General features: G+C 42.7%; 1 protein-coding gene and 1 long non-coding RNA gene across 8 annotated transcripts in view; one reads left to right on the top strand and one right to left on the bottom strand.

Annotated features, from left to right (window-relative positions):
- The window catches only part of LOC106585001 (two pore channel protein 1), a 24230-nt gene extending 11044 nt beyond the window's left edge, over positions 1–13186 (bottom strand). Inside the window, exons 1-8 of one of the 5 annotated variants that reach the window (XM_014170723.3) lie at positions 12915–13186; positions 5522–5658; positions 3418–3594; positions 3174–3287; positions 2837–2967; positions 2613–2701; positions 2373–2407; positions 2198–2256 (exon numbers count right to left, since the gene is read on the bottom strand). In XM_014170723.3, coding sequence (XP_014026198.1) covers positions 2198–2256; positions 2373–2407; positions 2613–2701; positions 2837–2967; positions 3174–3287; positions 3418–3594; positions 5522–5658; positions 12915–13008 — 836 coding nt within the window. In that variant the 5' untranslated portion in view covers positions 13009–13186. Of the gene's footprint in view, positions 1–2197; positions 2257–2372; positions 2408–2612; positions 2702–2836; positions 2968–3173; positions 3288–3417; positions 3595–5521; positions 5659–5990; positions 7866–12914 lie in introns of those variants that run through there. The other 4 variants (XM_014170722.3, XM_014170721.3, XM_014170725.3 and 1 more) reach the window with 4 other exon arrangements.
- Positions 8161–19165, top strand: LOC106585002 (uncharacterized). 3 transcript variants are annotated; one of them, XR_014382513.1, is made up of 4 exons: positions 8161–8406; positions 12949–13547; positions 16591–16715; positions 16892–19165. It is a non-coding gene; the product is annotated as an uncharacterized LOC106585002 (long non-coding RNA). The 3 variants fall into 3 exon arrangements; XR_001323878.3 differs by having other exon boundaries at positions 16591–17107; positions 17275–19165; XR_014382512.1 differs by having other exon boundaries at positions 16591–19165.

The raw sequence follows: 19165 nt of genomic DNA, 5'->3' as shown, positions 1-19165 counted from the left end.
TCTGACACCGCGATTGCATAAAGGAGTTCTGTATCTATAATTCTTAAAATAATTGTTATGTATTTTGTGAACGTTAATCGTGAGTAATTAAGTAAATTCACCGGAGGTTTGTGGGTTCACCGGAGGTATGCTAGTTCTGAACATCACATGCTAATGTAAAAAGCTGTTTTTTGATATAAATATGAACTTGATTGAACAAAACATGCATGTATTGTATAACATAATGTCCTAGGAGTGTCATCTGATGAAGATCATCAAAGGTTAGTGCTGCATTTAGCTGTGGCTTTGGTTTTTGTGACATATATGCATGCTTTGAAAATGGCTGTGTGATTATTTTTGGCAGGGTACTCTCCTGACATAATCTAATGTTTTGCTTTCGCTGTAAAGCCTTTTTGAAATCGGACAGTGTGGTTAGATTAACAAGAGTCTTGTCTTTAAAATTGTGTAAAATAGTCATATGTTTGAGAAATTGAAGTTATAGCATTTATGAGGTATTTGTATTTCGCGCCACGCGATTCCACTGGCTGTTGACTAGGTGGGACGCTTGCCCAGGGAGGTTAATGGATGGTCTAGCACATTTTTCCTAATTGTCTGCCTCATTAGTCCAGGGTGCATTGCATGGTGCCGTTGCCAGAGATATTATAGAAAGAAGATAGGAATCTAAATTGCTGAAGGAACGTATAACGCCCCAACCAGCAGACTGTCGACCAATCGCACTCACGTTGTCATGCTGTGCCACGTGGTTGCTAAGCTCATCGTCACGCAATCCCTTCTCAAAGTTAGTCTATATGTTGAGAAACGTGGCTATTTTCCTCGAAAGTATGTAATGTCACGATTCCAAAGCTATGAGATACTACAGATATAGCAAGTTAATTATCTCACATCTCGGAAAATATTTGCAATGTTTTACTTTTTGTTGACAGAATTCGTGCTAATGTTGGGTTTTTGAGCTAGCGCCCAATAGACTCCCATTCACTCTGAAGGAGCTCCTTTATGGGATCAATATCATGCCAAATGTATTCACAAATGTAAATCACCAATCCACAAATGTAAATCACCAATCCACAAATGAAATTCACTATCCACAAACAAACACCTTTTGATTTGTAAATCGATATATTGCATTCCATTTTTTTTTATAACTACAGATATGCAGGTAATTTCCAAGGGCCTTAAGTAAAATGACTGCCATAAAGATTTGCACATAGGAGAGATATGCGCAAACATGACAGATATGGCAAACCTGCAACTCCATATTTGGAAGTGCTTAGGTCACCTGACTTTTGAAGGGATTTGACAACAAGAAAAACAAGCACACATGCTTCGTTTGTAAACGATGTCTGAGTGTTGGAGTGTGCTGGAGTGTGCCCCTGCAACCCTTAAAAAAATAAGAGGAATAAGGAATTTGAAAATGTATTTATACTCTTATTTTTGATACTATATATGAAGTTTATTTCAAACCAAATACTTTTAGACTTTTACTCAAGTAGTATTTTACTGGGTGACTAATTTTCTTTTAAGGTATCTTAACTTTTACTTAAGTATGACAACTGGGTACTTTTTCCACCACTGATGCTGTCTTGAGAGAGTATTACAATCTCAACAGTCACTATGCTTCCTTGAGAGAGTATTACAATCACAACAGTCACTACGCTGTCTTGAGAGAGTATTACAATCTCAACAGTCACTATGCTTCCTTGAGAGAGTATTACAATCTCAACAGTCACTATGCTTCCTTGAGAGAATATTACAATCTCAACAGTCACTATGCTGTCTTGAGAGAGTATTACAATCTCAACAGTCACTATGCCTCCTTGAGAGTATTACAATCTCAACAGTCACTATGCTTCCTTGAGAGAATATTACAATCACAACAGTCACTACGCTGTCTTGAGAGAGTATTACAATCTCAACAGTCACTATGCTTCCTTGAGAGAGTATTACAATCTCAACAGTCACTATGCTGTCTTGAGAGAGTATTACAATCTCAACAGTCACTACGCTGTCTTGAGAGAGCATTACAATCACAACAGTCACTACGCTGTCTTGAGAGAGCATTACAATCTCAACAGTCACTACGCTGTCTTGAGAGAGTATTACAATCTCAACAGTCACAGAGCATGAAACATTTCAGACTATTAGAGACACAGGTGTATAAAGCAGGAGTTATGGTGTGTGGTAGATGAGCAAGTCTTACTTTGCGGTGGTCAGTAGCACAAAAAGACTAACGATGCTGTTCTCCAGAGTGTTGAAGTACTGAGAAAAGAAAGCCAGACAAAACAGTTTGAGACAGTCCCCTCCAGTTAGCACCACAACTAGCAGTCTACAGAGGCACACCATACTGAAAATGTCAGTCAAACGGTTTCACTTACTGGATCAGAAGTGTTCGGGGAGAACAGACAGAAGCCTGTAGAGAGAGAGAACAGATCCATACTCAGACAGACATAATAGAACATAATTGAATTTAGATTTCAAGGTACAGTTGTTTGTAAGATCATATAATTTCCACTGTTGTCCAATGTTTTTGGAGGCTCTTCGAGGATTGTCATTTAGGATTAATGTCATTATTTACTTCGATGAACAGCCAAGATGTGTGTGTTTGTGTGTCTCACCCAGGATGGCGAAGATGACCATGAAGAAGAGCAGCAGCAGCAGGATATCTATAAAAGGGGGAAGGGACTGGAAGATTTGACGCAGGTTTCTGATTGGACAAGAGGGTGACAACACACAACAGTTATTCACACTTTGGAAACAACAAAGCAGTGCGAGGTAATACAGGTAAAGGTGTGTATGTGATGTATCTGCGCTGTGTGTGTGTGTGCGCGTGTGTGTGTACCTGCGCACGGCACCACAGTATCTGCAGTCCACCAGGAAAATGGGTCTGAGAGCTCTGGTCACACGCAAGTGTGACGTCTGCCGGATCAGAACTACTATGGCCTCCACAAACTGGAGTAGCAACACACACGTCTACACACAGGAGAGACCAGCTGTCAGTCATATGAAATGCTGAAACTATAACTGTTTGTAAACCATCTAACTGACAGGCAATAATGTGTCACTCTTGTGAGTATATAGGGTCTCACGGGGTCCCTCAGGAATCGATTCTGGGACCACTCTTGTTTGCAATCTATATGCACTGCTTGGGATGCTCCTATGAAGTTGTGTGTATGTACCTTCACCATGGTCCTCTTGTGTCTGATGAATGTGTGGAAGCCGAGCCAGCGCAGCTTCATGCAGAGTTCAAACGCCACCATAACCAGAGCCAATAACTCCAGAGTGGCGTGGACCTACAGAGACAGAACACATCCTTTAGTCTTTCACCCCTAACCTCTGCCCTCTAACCCTAACCCAGCAGGTCCAGAGTGGTGTGAACCCGTGGCAGTGTGTATGGCAGTGTGTGTGGCAGTGTGTACGTACATAAACATCCAGGCGTAGTGATGGTACAGCGGGAGCCTCAGAGAGAGACAGCACCATCAGTAGGAGTCCTGTTAGCAGCTCCATCATGTAGAACAGGTGGTTGTGAGCAAACAAGTATGCTGCCAGCGCCTTTGGATTCCGAGGGTGTGTGAAGAACTTATCATTGTTCTCTCCTTCCTATGGACCAACCACACACACACACATCGACATTTCGTTTAATAATACAAGTGTGAAAATGATACATTTGTTCTACAGCTCTCTACCATTCACCTGAGCTATACCTATAGCTACAAATAAAATGTACTGTCATAACTCTCCTGTGACCATCTGAAGGATCAGGTTACAGTGGGTCCGCTCTACAGCGTGCTCTCTCTCGTAGAGGAGGAGAGCGGGAAGTCGGCTGTTTTATGGTCGGTCATAAAATACGCTGCCCCTATGCTCTGTAGTGTTCGAGGTTGGAATGTAAACTGTGGAACACAGAGAGACACTTGGACATTGAAAGTTTGAATAATTAAACAATATTTATATTTTTGAGAATGTGGGAGTGGTCCGTGGACAAGTGTGTTTCAAGTGTGTTTGACAAGTGTGTTTCACTTGGTGATCTCATGAAGACAGGAAACAGATAACTGTATCTCTTAGTGTACATTTCCCAGCTATCAGGTTTACATTTAAATATTGTGAAACGTATGTGATTAAACATTAAACTATTTGTGAAGAGATGTAATGTGATGTTAACCTTCTAAATGAGAAAACATGGGTTTTCATATAAAGTTAACCAAATCAGGTGCCACGCCCACGTGAGCATAGACATTACGTCAGCGTCATGGACTGCTCTTTTCTCAGAAGTTTATTAAACCCACTCCTGCGAAATGTACATTCGACCAGAAAATATGGAGCTGATGCTACATGTTGAAATGGTTAACGCTATAGGCCACGAAGACCATACAGCTGTAGTTTTGGCTACATGGCTGGAAATGGTTAAGCTCTGAGACTATCAATCACTACAGAATAAGAGCAAATCCTAGACGTATAATTACTAGTCTGCAGCTGGAAATTACGTAAGTCTAGTACGAGAATACCGACAACCGTGGAAGCATCTATACTATGCAACGACCATCTGTAGGCCTGACGTATCCATTACAACAGACACTATCCAGAGCCGCGGAGAAAGCTACAACCACATAGGACATTGTGACTTCTGGGGAAGTTAACCAGAGACTCTCTGATGAACTGACTCTCCAGCAGACGGACCGGCGATTCCAACAGAGAAGACAACAACGACATACGGGTGTGTATATATACGTTGCAATTATTCTCGAATGAGCGGCCGTTCATGTGCAAAGAATTAGCATTTCAATGAATATAATTATCAACTGTGTGGAGAATCCATTTTGTCTTTCCCGCTCTCTCAGTCCCCACCCCTTTGTCTACCAAGCTGTCATATCGGCTTCGTCCGCTAACCCAAATATCTACTGTTTGTTTGTTATATATTTCTGTAATTATTTAGTTAGTTAGTAAATAAATAATTAGGCCAATTTATATATCACTGATTCATCATTTAGGCTAGGGTTCATGCAGATATCCAAAGGTTTGCGACCTTCAGTAATGAGAACTGATGAGGTAATAATAATTAATTAATAAGCGACTGTTTTGATAAGATATGAAAATATCTGAAGAGTCGATTTGGGAAATAGAGACTCTAAACAATTTCCCGTGGTGCCCCGACTTCCTAGGTAGACCTGATTAGTTTACTCCCGTAATAATAATTACACATAGAGAATTGATTTGATGAAATAGGTCTTCACATTTAATGGTAGTCATAGACACAACAGTACACAAAAGGTTTAGCACACAAACGCACATGATCTACCCGTCAGAAGATGCTGATGTGTCCCACCATAGCTAGGCTTTCTTACAGTCAGCTTACAACTCCTAACATTATAATGTAGCTAATCATTACCATCTAACTTTTAAAGTAAATACCAAGTAGACAGTAATATAGTCTAGCTAGCCAACATGCCAAAATGGCTGTGTGTGTGTGTGTGTGTGTGTGTGTGTGTGTGTGTGTGTGTGTGTGTGTGTGGGGGGGGGCTGTATTTTGTACCTGTAGATAGATGGCTGCTTCCTGGTAGTTAATCTCCCAGCTTTGTTGAAGTGAGGCATTGTGTGATCTGTAGTTTGGTGGTGGCCCCGGTGTTGGTATCACCTGGTTATTCACTATGTCATACCCCCCTCCTCCATCTACACAGAAGGAACAACCACAACATTATTCATTCGTTAATACAAAATAATTAAAGAGCCTCCAAAACCTGACAGATATATTTAGTCATTTCCTATACTATTACGGAGCTAATACACACTAGAGTAGACTAACTGGTGGGACGGCTTCAACAGCACTGTATCCTGCATGTTCACAACATATCCTACACGCAAGCACACACACACACACACACACACACACACACACACACACACACACACACACACACACACACACACACACACACACACACACACACACACACACACACACACACACACACACAGACACACACACACACACACACACATACCCACGCTATCTAGCTGTAGCTCGGTGCAGAATGAGGAGATGAGGACCGGACTCTCCTCCAGGGTCAACTCTACACTGTTGTCATGGATACCAGGAGTCTCTGTCTGCACGGCCGAACACTCCATGGCTCTGCTAGCTACCAGTGGTCCAGGAGTTTGAGTGTGTGTTTGGGGACTTGGTCCGCTAAAGCAGTGTGTGTCATTCACAGTTCACAGGTCCAGCGTCCTCGCGCCTCCAGGGACACGCACGGGCTAACATTCCACTGCACATGGACACACGTCAGAGAGACAATGTAAAAACAGATCCCCCACAGGGATCCCCAGACAAAGGTTCACCACAGCTCAGAGTTCCAGACACACACAGAGCAGGTGGTGTACCCTGCGTTCTTAGAGACAGGTATGTCCTCTGTCGCAGGAACAAACAAACCATTCAATGAAAAACAAATGTTGCTCGAGCGTCTGATGACAGCTGGTGGACAGATGAACCATCCAGTGTCTCTCTTCAGTCAAAGGGCTAGGGTAGGATCCCACAGCCTCTGTCAGCAGCCTACCTCAGCAGCCTACCTCAGCCTGGGAGACTGGGGAGTCCAGAATGCACGTCACACTCTCTGGAGTTACAACTTCTCTTACCCTCTTTCGCTTCTCTTAACCTCGTTTTCCCTTCCTCTCTCCCTCTCTGGGCTCCTCCCTCTCTCCGCTCAGTGCAGTTTCACCTTTGAGCTCAGTTCTGCTCTCTGTGCACATGGATCACTTTTATAATCGACAACGCCGCTCTTCACTGATGTTAGATTGAGGAGTGTCCTTCAAGTTATAGACAGGAAGTGAGGTCACCTCCTGATGGTGAGAGACACCAGACTGAGAATGAAGAAGGTCCTGATTAGATCCGTGCGATGTCTGGTTTGGCTGTCTGGAGCCTTAGCAGGCTGAGGAAAATCTAAACTACCATCTTAAACTTACCCTAAGTACTTATAATATGACTTCAGTCTCTGACACAACGATATAAATAATCCTTAAAATCAACCCAACCCATATTTGAATCCAACTTTAAGTCATGCTTACTAAAGATAATATACAACCAGCTAACCATTGACTCTAAAAAAAGACAGATCTAAAAACGTATTTAAAAATAAAATCCTCATAAAACCAAGCAGTAAAATCCTTAGTTGATGTGTAGTAGATGTCTTCTCCTCTCCTTAGGAATTACAGACAGACATCTGTGATCACTGGATTTGAGTGCCAAGTAGGCAGGAGTCATCGATATTATGCCAGCCAGCTGTCAGCCAGTCAGATCCTGCACACGGAAGCCTATTCAGGTGCTGTGACAGTAGCGTGTTCCGAGCTCAGTCTGCTGCTGTGTAGAGATCAAACTCCAGCTGAGTGATAATAATCCTGGTGAGGCTCCTGTTCTCTCAGGCCTCTGGCTACATGGTGATAATGAAGTGGCCTAGTATCTGCTGTTGTCCTAATAGCACTGTGTCTGTGGGTAAAGTCCCAGCCACTCGTTTGTTTTTCAGAACAATAAAACATTCAGAGCGCCCGTCAACAACGCACTGAGGTCAGGCCCCGTGCCTGCCTGTGGCTCCACAGGCCCATACAAACACACACAGGGCAGTCCTGGTCAGTCCTCTGGGCTAAGAGGAAAATACTACAGAAATCCTCTCTTTCCTCCACAGTGGCTTCTCCAACTAGGCTAAATCACAAGAACAAAGCCAGCAGCTGTATCATGTCCTGTCGTGAGCCGGAGCCTGAGTGACGGTCTGCTCAAGGCTGTGTGTTTTAGAGCAGGCCTCCTTTTGCTGTGTCCTGCTCTTTACTGCCTGTGGAACAAACTTCTCCTCCCAGGCCTCAGGGTAGTCAGCCCTCCTCCCACTCCAGATATCCTGGAAAAACACCAGTCCTTTTCCTGTCCACTTCCAGAGGAGCTCTCACACACACACACACACACACAGAACCAGAGAGGCCCGGGGGGCCCTAGAGAGAGAGACACACACACACCACACACCCCCCCCCCCCCCCCCCTGCCCTGCGTGCGCTGCGGGTGGGGGGCAGACACAGAGGTATCTGCCTCTGCTGATGCTGCAGTTTCCAGTGTGTATGTGAGAGGCAGTCTGCAGTGTGTGTGTGTGTGTGTGTGTGTGTGTGTGTGTGTGTGTGTGTGTGTGTGTGTGTGTGTGTGTGTGTGTGTGTGTGTGTGTGGTACAAAGGCTACAGGATTACTGAAGTGGAGAGACACACAAACACGATCTCTGGGTCAGGGGGACACCTCTCTCTTCTAATTTAAAGCGACAGAGGAGCAAGCCAGCGCTGCATTTATCTGCTCTGATGACAATCAGCAGAACCTCCCAAACCACCGTACCCTCGAACCGTACTGCCGTCAGCCAAAACCTAACCTCAGCTTGCAGAGGAGCTGCCTCTCTGGTGAGTGTCCTAGAAGGGGTTATGTTATTTTACCTTCAAATTATTTACAGTCGCTGTTCAAGTAGATGCATTTGCTTCTGTACTCTTTGGTTCATGGTCGTTCCATATGATTTCAATCCCTTTCTGACTGCACACCTTTATATATGAATGAATCCTTTCATACATGTTTGCCCATGGTAATAGTGGTCAGAAAGAGATTTTGCTCAAAGTACACCCATTTTGCATACCCCGCCCTACCATGAGACATCCATGTCTTCATCACTGAAAAAGATAAATGGTTGAGTTTGATATCATTTGAAGGCTTACAAACAGGGTTGTCAAACATTTTGATAATTTCTTCAAAATGTTTTTATTTTATAGCCATTTTAACTCCAATTACCTAAAAACACGTAAACTCAGATTGTTCTTATTTTCACATTAGATCATCTGAGGTGTTTGTGTTGTGTCCTTATCAGTTGAGACACAGCATATTCTTAAATACAGGGTGGGTGTCAATTCAATCATAGAAACAGAATTCATAAAATGGACCTATCCCATTTACATTTGAGTAATTTAGCAGACGCTCTTATCCAGAGAAACTTACAGGAGCAATTAGGGTTAAGTGCCTTGCTCAAGGGCACAGACAGATTTTTCACATAGTCGGCTTGGGGATTCAAACCAGCGACCTTTCGGTTACTGGCCCGATGCTCTTAACTGCTGGGCTACCTGCCATCCCTTCAGACCACTGCAATTTAGCTGGTATACCATTGAAAATGAATTGAAATTTTAACTTCCATTTACTACTAGAAAGATTGCCGATCGGTCCACCCACCGTCGAATGACAACTTGAATGGGAATGCCTATTCTATTACCTATACAGTGCATTCGGAAAGTATTCAGACCCCTTGACTTTTTCCACATTTTGTTGGATCGGTCAGGTTGGATGGGGAGCGTCGCTGCACAGCTATTTTTCAGGTCGCTCCAGAGATGTTCGATCGGGTTCAAGTCCAGGCTCTGGCTGGGCCACTCGAGGACATTTAGAGACTTGTCGCGAAGCAACTCCTGCATTGTCTTGGCTGTGTGCTTAGGGTCATTGTACTGTTGGAAGGTGAACCTTCACCCCAGTCTGAGGTCCTGAGTGCTCTGGAGCAGGTTTTCATCAAGGATCTCTCTGTACTCTGGTCCGTTCATCTTTTCCTCAATCCTGACTAGTTTCCTAGTCCCTGCCGCTGAAAAACAGCCCCACAGCATGATGCTGCCACCACGCTTCACCGTAGGGATGGATGGTGCCAGGTTTCCTACAGATGTGACGCTTGGCATTCAGGCCAAAGAGTTCAATCTTAGTTTCATCAGACCAGAAAATCTTGTTTGTCATGGTCTGAGAGTCCTTTAGGTGCCTTTTGGCAAATTCCAAGTGGGCTGTCATGTGCCTTTTACTGAGGAGTGGCTTCCATCTGGACACTCTACCATAAAGGCCTGATTGGTGGAGTGTTGCAAAGATGGTTGTCCTTCTGGAAGGTTCTCCCATCTTGGCGGTTCCAAACTACTACCATTAAAAATGATGGAGGCCACTGTGTTCTTGGGGACTTTCAATGCTTCAGAAATGTTTTGGTACCCTTCCCTAGATCTATGCCTTGACACAACCCTGTCTCGGCGCTCTACGGACAATTCTTTCTCTGACATGCACTGTCAACTGTGGGACCTTATATAGACAGGTGTGTGCCTTTCCAAATCAGGTCCAATCAATTGAATTTACCACAGGTGGACACCAATCAAGTTGTAGAAACATCAAGGATAATCAATGGAAACAGGATGCACTTGAGCTCAATTTCGAGTCTCATAGCAAAGGATATGAATACTTACGTAAATAAGGTTTCTGTTTTTTATTTTTAATACATTTGCAAACATTTCTAAAAACCTGTTTTCGCTTTGTCATTATGGGGTATTGTTTGTAGATTGATGAGGATTTAGATTGAGGTTGCTAGATCGAATCCCCGAGCTGACAAGGTAAAAATCTGTTGTTCTGCCTCTGAACAAGGCAGTTAACCCACTGTTCCTAGGCCGTCATTGTAAATAAGAATTTGTTCTTAACTGACTTGCCTAGTTAAATAAAGATAAAAAAAATTGTTAGGTCAACCAATACATAATCATGAGTAGTGTAGCTACTGTATAGTTATGTCAACCAATACATAATCATGAGTAGTGTAGCTACTGTATAGTTATGTCAACCAATACATAACCATGAGTAGTGTAGCTACTGTATAGTTATGTCAACCAATACATAATCGTGAGTAGCCTAGCTACTGTATAGTTATGTCAACCAATACATCATCGTGAGTAGCCTAGCTACTGTATAGTTAGGTCAACCAATAATTGATGCCAAGTCTTTGAGTGCATGCATCCTCCAAAGATGGAGGGACAGTTCATGGCTTGATCAGAGGAAGGTGCTCAGGGAGATGGTTGATGAAGATGGAGTCTGGTGTTGATCTTGTAGAGGGCTACTCTGGGAACCAGCCTGAGTTGTGTAGCTACTGGACTTCTCTTCCTTCACAATGCATGGCACCCACTTGGGTGATGACTCAGCAGCTAAGGGAGGCAGGAAGCTCACCACACACAGTTCAGAGTACAAGCCAGTCATCCTCATTACAACCCCTTTGCTTCAGCACTGCATCTCCCATTCCTCTCAAGCTTCATTTGACTCTTCAATTGATGTTATCAAAAGATCAGGAACCAGCAACCAGGTGAAACAAAAAAAACTGGTACAGTGCTGTCTCCAGGTGCATCATTCAAAAAAATTATAATAAGCCAAGCCAAAAAGAGCTGACCAGCCAGTCAAAAACAAAACAGCTGATAAAAAAAACCACACTATTAAAAAGACTTACAAATAATTAAATATGTTCATATTTACAGGAGCTCTCTGCTTAGGCTGCTACTAGGGCGCCATGGCAACTGTAGTACTTGTGAACTCAAAACACACTAGGATTTCAATAGGTTTCCGATAGAAGATTCACCATTCAATTTAAAACAATGGATATTCCCAACATTCTCTGACGTATGGACCTCTAACCATCTTTATGGTACCATTTGAACGTTAAAACTTTAGTAGCAAAAACAAGACACCCACCCACCCTGTATTCAATAGCATGCCGTGCCTCACCGATTGTTGGCACAACACAAACAGCTTTGATTATGTAAAATAGGATCTATACTCCAACATATATGAACACGAAAAAAAATTGAGTTTACCCATTTAGATAAAAGACGTTAAAGATAAAAAAAACTTTTTTCAATAAATTATATTATTAGTTTGACAACCCTGTTTGTAAGATTTCAAATGACATCAAACTCAACCATTTATCTTATTCCGTGATAAAGACATCCTGACGGGTTGCATCACTGCCTGGTATGGCAACTGCTCGGCCTCCAACCACAAGGCACTACAGAGGGTAGTGCGAATGGCCCAGTACATCACTGGGGCCAAGCTTCCTGCCATCCAGGACCTCTATACCAGGCGGTGTCAGAGGAAGGCCCTAAAAATTGCCAAAGACTCCAGCCACCCTAGTCATAGACTGTTCTCTCTGTTACCACACGGCAAGCTGTACCGGTGCGCCAAGTCTAGGTCCAAGAGGCTTCTAAACAGCTTCTACCCCCAAGCCATAAGACTCCTGAACATCTAATCAAATGGCTACCCAGACTATTTGCATTGCCCCCCCCCCCCCCCCTCTTTTACACAGCTGCTACTCTCTGTTGTCATCATCTATGCATAGTCACTTTAATAACTCCACCTACATGACTCTGTACTGGTACCACCCTGTATATAGTCTCACTATTGTTATTTTACTGCTGTTTTTATTGACTTGTTACTTTTATTTCTTATCCGTTTTTCTTTTAAACTGCACTGTTGGTTAGGGGCTCGTAAATAAGCATTTCACTGTAAGGTCTACCTGTTGTATTCGGCGCATGTGACTAATACAAATTTGATTTGATCATCAACCAACAACCCCAAACAGGACAGGTCACCAAAACAATAAGGCTCTGAACAGTTCATAGTTGTTCCATATAATCTGATTAAAAAAATTATTTAACTAGGCAAGTCAGTTAAGAACAAATTCTTATTTACATTGACGGCCTAGGAACAGTGGGTTAACTGCCTTGTTCAGAGGCAGAACGACAGATTTGAACCTTGTCAGCTCGGGGATTCGATCTAGCAACCTTTCGGTTACCAGTCCAACGCTCTAAATCACTAGGCTACCTGCTGCCCAATCTATGCTTAACATTAGAAATAATAGAATAGAATTAGAAGACTGAAGCTGAGCGCCTAGCAAGTAAACTAATGATCATTATTATGAGACAAGAAAAGTTAAAACAGATTACAAAAGACAAATCCTAAAAATGACGATAGCCATTATGAATATGCTGTGCTAAATGCTATTAGATTTGTCACGGGCTGCAGCCACCTTTGATATCTAACGTTTGCTAGCTGGGTCAGCTAGCTACGCAGTAAAATGTAGATGTCAACAAAAACTTACTCTCGTCTCCCCTCTCTGTCTCCTCGCTCAACAGACCGCTGGTCGGATCATCCCAGGTCAGGATGAGGGGCACGTCGTCATCCGTACCCTCCATTCTCCCGGACTGGCAAGATGAAATCCACAGGAAAAAGCAACGTAGTACCCCCCAACTAGCTAGCTAGCGTTATTAGCTGATAATTCCTGCTAGCTAGACTAGCCCTTAGCTACTGGCTAATGCTATGGTCAAAACATACACGACATAGCTAGCTATCATCTGCAGCTAGCATAACGACGCATCTTGCTAGCTAGATAACGTTAGCTATCTCTTCCTACCTGGATAACTAGCTAGCTTTCCAGGTGACTCCACTAAACTAAGAGTGCTCGAAAAGCACCCGATAAACGAGCTTATCTTCATTAACAGTCGTCTATTAGTCAAATAGAGCTAGATACTAGAGCTAGATACTGCTCCTTGATTTATCCCGAGTTGACATCTGTCATTGACCAGTAAACTATGCTATTCTAACTAATCGATGTCCAGTCCATCAGCATCAGCTGCCTACAAAGATATTTGCTAGCGGAGACTGAGAAGAGTAAAGTGAAGAGTTTTGTAAACCATGACTTATAAGCATTTTATTGGTACCACCATCAACTAAGGTTTGTATCCCAAAGTCGAAATAATTATGAGAATTTTCAAATAACGGTATCTCCATCCAAATAGAGCCCCACAGTGGAGGTGTCATAATACCCATAAACCCTAGCGGTCAAATAGGGAAATGGTTCCAATCGTTTTTCACCTATTCATTTTTTTCATAGGGAATTTTAGAAACACTTAAAATAAGGGCTGTGTTTCGTGAAGGCTTACCCTGGCGGGACGTTTTGATAACCATGTAAATCTCTCTCGAACAAGGTGACTTTTATCAATATAGTCAGCTCTCCTATTCGAAAATGCTAATTAGCATCAAAGTAGACATCATGTAAGACTACAAATCCCTGCAAGCGCCTGCATGTCATCTATAGTTACACCTTTGCTAACAGGTATTGTGTCAATTTAAAACTTGCACAAGTCAGTTCAAAGAATTGTCAATTTAAATACATTTACCAAATGTATTCATTACTAAATTTAGCTAACATTAGATAGTTAATCCAGAGATTATTACATTTACCTCGATTCAACAGTCTTGTCATAATGGCATTTGTAGTTCTTTATGATAGCTACATTAGCAGCTAATCAGCGTTTCATTTTTGGGGGCGATTATATTGATAAAAGTCACCTTGTCCTTGAGAGATTTACACGGTTATCAAAACATCATGCCAGGGTAAACCTACATGAAACACAGCCCTTATTTGAAGTGTTTCTAAAATCCTCTATGGGAACATTTTATGGTGGAAAAATGATTGGAACTATTTCCGTGTTTGACCGCTATGTTTTATGGGTGTTATGACTCATACTGTGGTACTCTATAACTTGCACAGTAGGCTGTACCATTCACTTTAGTACAACGCCACTGATGACCAGCAGTCCTTGTTTTTCAAAATAAGAGTTGTGGCTTGAAATTCTAAAGTTTCTCCATCAGACTGGCTGCCATAAGCCTGACTTTAATAATAATGTATTTTTTATTACCCTAATTGAATATATATATATATACACACACACACACAGTTGAAGTCGGAAGTTTACATATACTTAGGTTGGAGTTATTAAAACGTTTTTCAATCACTCCACAAATTTCTTGTTAACAAACTATTGTTTTGGCAAGTCGGTTAGGACATCTACTTTGTGCATGACACAAGTAATTTTTCCAACAACTGTTTACAGACAGATTATTTCACTTATAATTCCCTGTATCACAATTCCAGTGGGTCAGAAGTTTAAATACACTAAGCTGACTGTGCCTTTAAAAAGCTTGGAGAATTCCCAAAAACTATGTCATGGCTTTAGAAGCTTTTTATAGACTAATTGACATAATTTCAGTCAATTGGAGGTGTACCTGTGGATGTATTTCAAGGCCTATCTTCAAACTCAGTACCACTTTGCTTGACATCATGGGAAAATCTAAAGAATTCATCCAAGATTGTAGACCTCCACAAGTCTGGTTCAAACGCCTGAAGGTACCACATTCATCTGTACAAACACGCAAGTATAAACACCATGGGACCACGCAGCCGCCATACTGCTCAGGAAGGAGACGCGTTCTGTCTCCTAGAGATGAACGTACTTTGGTGCGAAAAGTGCAAATCAATCCCAAAACAACAGCAAAGGACCTTGTGAAGATGCTGGAGATAACAGGTACAAAAGTATCTATATCCACAGTAAAGCGAGTCCTATATTGACATAACCTGAAAGGCCGCTCAGCAAGGAAGAAGCCACTGCTCCAAAACCACCATAAAAAAGCCAGACTACGGTTTGCAACAACACATGGAGACAAAGATTGTACTTTTTGGAGAAATGTCCTGTGGTCTGATGAAACAAAAATAGAACTGTTTGGCAATGATGACCATCGTTATGTTTGGAGGAAAAAGGGGGAGGCTTGCAAGCCGAAGTTCGCCATCCCAACCGTGAAGCACGGTGGTGGCAGCATCATGTTGTAGGGGTGCTTTGCTGCAGGAGGGACTGGTGCGCTTCACAAAATAGATGGCATCATGAGGGAGGAAAATTGTGCATGCACTGAAGCAAAATCTCAAGACATCAGTCAGGAAGTTAAAGCTTGGTCGCAAATGGGTCTTCCAAATGGACAATGACCACAAGCATACTTCCAAAGTTGTAGCAAAATGACTTAAGGACAACAAAGTCAAGGTATTGGAGTGGCCATCACAAAGCCCTGACCTCAATCCCATAGAAAATGTGTGGGCAGAACTGAAAAAGTGTGTGCGTGCAAGGAGGCCTCCAAACCTGACTCAGTTACACCAACTCTGTCAGGAGGAATGGGCCAAAATTCACCCAAATTATTGTGGGAAGCTTGTGGAAGGCTACCCAAAACATTTGCCCCAAGTTAAACAATTTAAAGGCAATGCTACCAAATACTAATTTGGTAGCACCATCATCTCTAGGAGACAGAACGCATCTCCTTCCTGAGCGGTATGACAGTTGCTTGTTCCCATGGTGTTTATACTTGAGTACTATTGTTTGTACAGATGAACATGGTACCTTCAGGCGTTTGTAAATTGCTCCCAAGGATGAACCAGACTTGGAGGTCTACAATTTTTTCCTGAGGTCTTGGCTGATTTCTTTTGATTTTCCCATGATGTCAAGAAAAGAGGCACTGAGTTTGAAGATAGGCCTTGAAATACATCCACAGGTACACCTCCAATTGACTCAAATGATGTCAATTAGCCTATCAGAAGCTTCTAAAGCCATGACATAATTTTCTGGAATTCTCCAAGCTGTTTAAAGGCACAGTCATCTTTGTGTATGTAAACTTCTGGCCCACTAGAATTGTGATACAGTGAATTATAAGTGAAAAAATCTGTCTGTAAACAGTTGTTGGAAAAATTACTTGTGTCATGCACAAAGTAGATGTCCTAACCGACTTGCCAAAACGATAGTTTGTTAACAAGAAATTTGTGGAGTGGTTGAAAAACGAGTTTTAATGTTTCTAACCTAAGTGTATTTAAACTTCCGACTTCAACTGTATATACATATATACATTTAATGTTAATATTGTGAACCTATGTTTTATTTTTTTACCTCCTGTTTCAGGAAGTGATGTCACTGAGTACTACCCCCATTTATAGAACCTTTCACCCCCACCTGGGATGATGCCTGATGAAGACCAAAGGGTTGAAACGTTGTTATAGTAAAGTCACCTGGGAGCATAAGCAGCAGTGTGTGGCATTTTCCTTTTTATTTGGCATGTAATACAACTATCTAATGAGCCTAAATAACATGATCATGACCATTATTTACCCCCCCCCCCCCCCCCACCTCTTAGTAACTGTGTTGTAAAACCTTGTCCCTTCAGTAAGTATTCATACCCTTTGACTTATTCCAAATGTTGCAGTTTTACAGCCTGAATCCAAAAAGGATTAGTGAGGGGCTGCCATTGAGGCTGCTGGAGTTGCAGGGGGTATTGTTAGAGAAACTGATCACCAGCCCGGCTGAGGAATGTGAAAGAACACGCTACATGCAGGTGTTGCTTCGCCATGACACCAACATGGAGCTAGTTGCAACACTGGAGATGGAAGTCGCTGCCGCCATCGAAGACAGAGATGCAAAGGTGCCGATATATACAGTTATCATTATACTACTGTTATTACACCAGAGTTTACTCCTTGAAATATTTAACCTAATTCTAGATCAGTTATCCAAAACTTCTCCTTTTTCTTCCCTCTCATCTCTCCCCCTTCTACTCTCTCCCCACCCCCCTACCCTCTGCTCTCTCAGATCTCTAAGAAAAATGAGGTGATCAGGAAGTTGAAGAGCTCTATCACACCCTGATCTGTTTCACCTGTCTTTGTGATTGTCTCCACCCCCCTCCAGGTGTCGCCCATCTTCCCCATTATCCCTTGTGTATTTATACCTGTGTTCTGTTTCTGTTGCCAGTTTGTCCAAGTCAACCAGTGGTTTGTGTCTCAGCGCCTGCTTTGTCCAGTCTCTTTTCTCGCCCTCCTGGTTTTGACCCTTGCCTGTCCTGACTCCGAGCCGGCCTGACTGACCACTCTGCCTGACCCTGAGCCTCTGCTGACCTGTACCTTTGCAGCCCTCTGGATTACCGACCTCTGCCTTACCCTGAGCCTGCCTGCCACCCTGTACCGTTGCCCTACCTCTGGTTTACGGACTCCTGCCTGCCTTGACCTGTCTATTGACTGCCCGTTGGAATATTAAACTATTGTTTACTCGACGTGGTCTGCATCTGGGTCTTCCCTTCATACCTGATACTCTGCACCAGATGGAGAAGATCTGAGGACTTTGTGTTTGCAAACACAGCAGGAAACCGGCAAGCAGGGGTGCCAGGTCAAGCTAAAACTTCTAGCCTAAGGACCACTCAAAACCACCCAAAAGGCCTAAAAACTAGCCCACATTTTTTTTTCACAGCAAGAGAGGAGTTGCCATATCTATACAATAAACCCCTTTTCCATAAGGTTATCGAGCCAATTAAGGAATATCATAGTAACTTGTAACGACCGTTAGAAGCAAAATTCGGGTTTCCTCAAAATAATTATTGTAAGCTATGACATAATAAAGGAATTTGAATAAGTTACAAGAGAAAAGATAATTTGCCCTTAAACTCACCAGATCATTTTCCATCAATGGATGTCGATTTAACCTGCTTGACTGCTATGATTAAGTAATAAGGCACAAGGGGGTATGGTATATGGCCAATATACCACGGCTAAGGGCTGTTCTTAAGAATGACGCAACGCGGAGTGCCTGGATACAGCCTTTATCCGTGGTATAGTGGCCATATACCACAAACCCCCGGGGTGCCTTACTGCTATTATAAACTGGTTACCAACGTAATTAGAGCAGTAAAATGTAATGTTCTGTCATACCGTGGTATATTGTTACGTACGCCTCTAGGAAGAGGAAACGCAACACCCTGCTACAACTCAACTTCCCGTGGAGTGAAAGAGGTATGGGACTGTAGGTGCGAGTAAGGATGACAAAAGGCAGAGAATTTACCGTTTACTAGGAATTTATTCCGTCACACGGTAAATTTGGGGAAAAGGGGCTGAACGGAACCAAAGCAAGTAAATGTCAAAGCCCCCTCTCCTACCTTAACTACCCACTACTTACCTAACTAGCACCACCTTGCGCACTAACCAAAATACAGGGGATGGTCCACCCAGGTCTTACCTAGTGTGCATAGACAGAGTATATACTACGGGTATATGTATGCCTGCAGGCCTCTTGCCTAAGCACTCCCAAGGTGCCTTCCCCTTCCCCCCTGGGAACAAATGAAACTGTCACATCCTGACCAGCAGAGGGAGTAATTGTATTATATTTGGTCAGGATGTGGCAGAGGGGTATTTGTTTCATATGGTTCGGGTTGTGTGTGTTATTTAAGGGGTGTTTTATTTATGTATTAAGGGGTTTTGGTGTATGTTCTGGGTTTTGTATTCTAGGTTGGTTTTCTAGTTTGTTTATTTCTGTGTGGTCTGTGTGGCTCCCGATCAGGAACAGCTGTACGTCGTTGTTCCTGATTGGGAGTCATATTAGTTGCGTGTTTTCACCTGGGGATTTGTGGGTAGTTGTATTTCGCACTGCTGTGAAACTGTCGGTCTTTGTTTTCTTGTTTTTCTGTGTTCACATTTATTTAATAAAATATAATGAA

The sequence above is a fragment of the Salmo salar genome, chromosome 24 (assembly GCF_965601325.2).
Source record: "Salmo salar chromosome 24, fSalSal1, whole genome shotgun sequence".
Lineage (NCBI taxonomy): Eukaryota > Metazoa > Chordata > Actinopteri > Salmoniformes > Salmonidae > Salmo > Salmo salar.
Note: the sequence above shows the minus strand (reverse complement) of the source record. Positions and strands in the feature narration are given on the sequence as shown.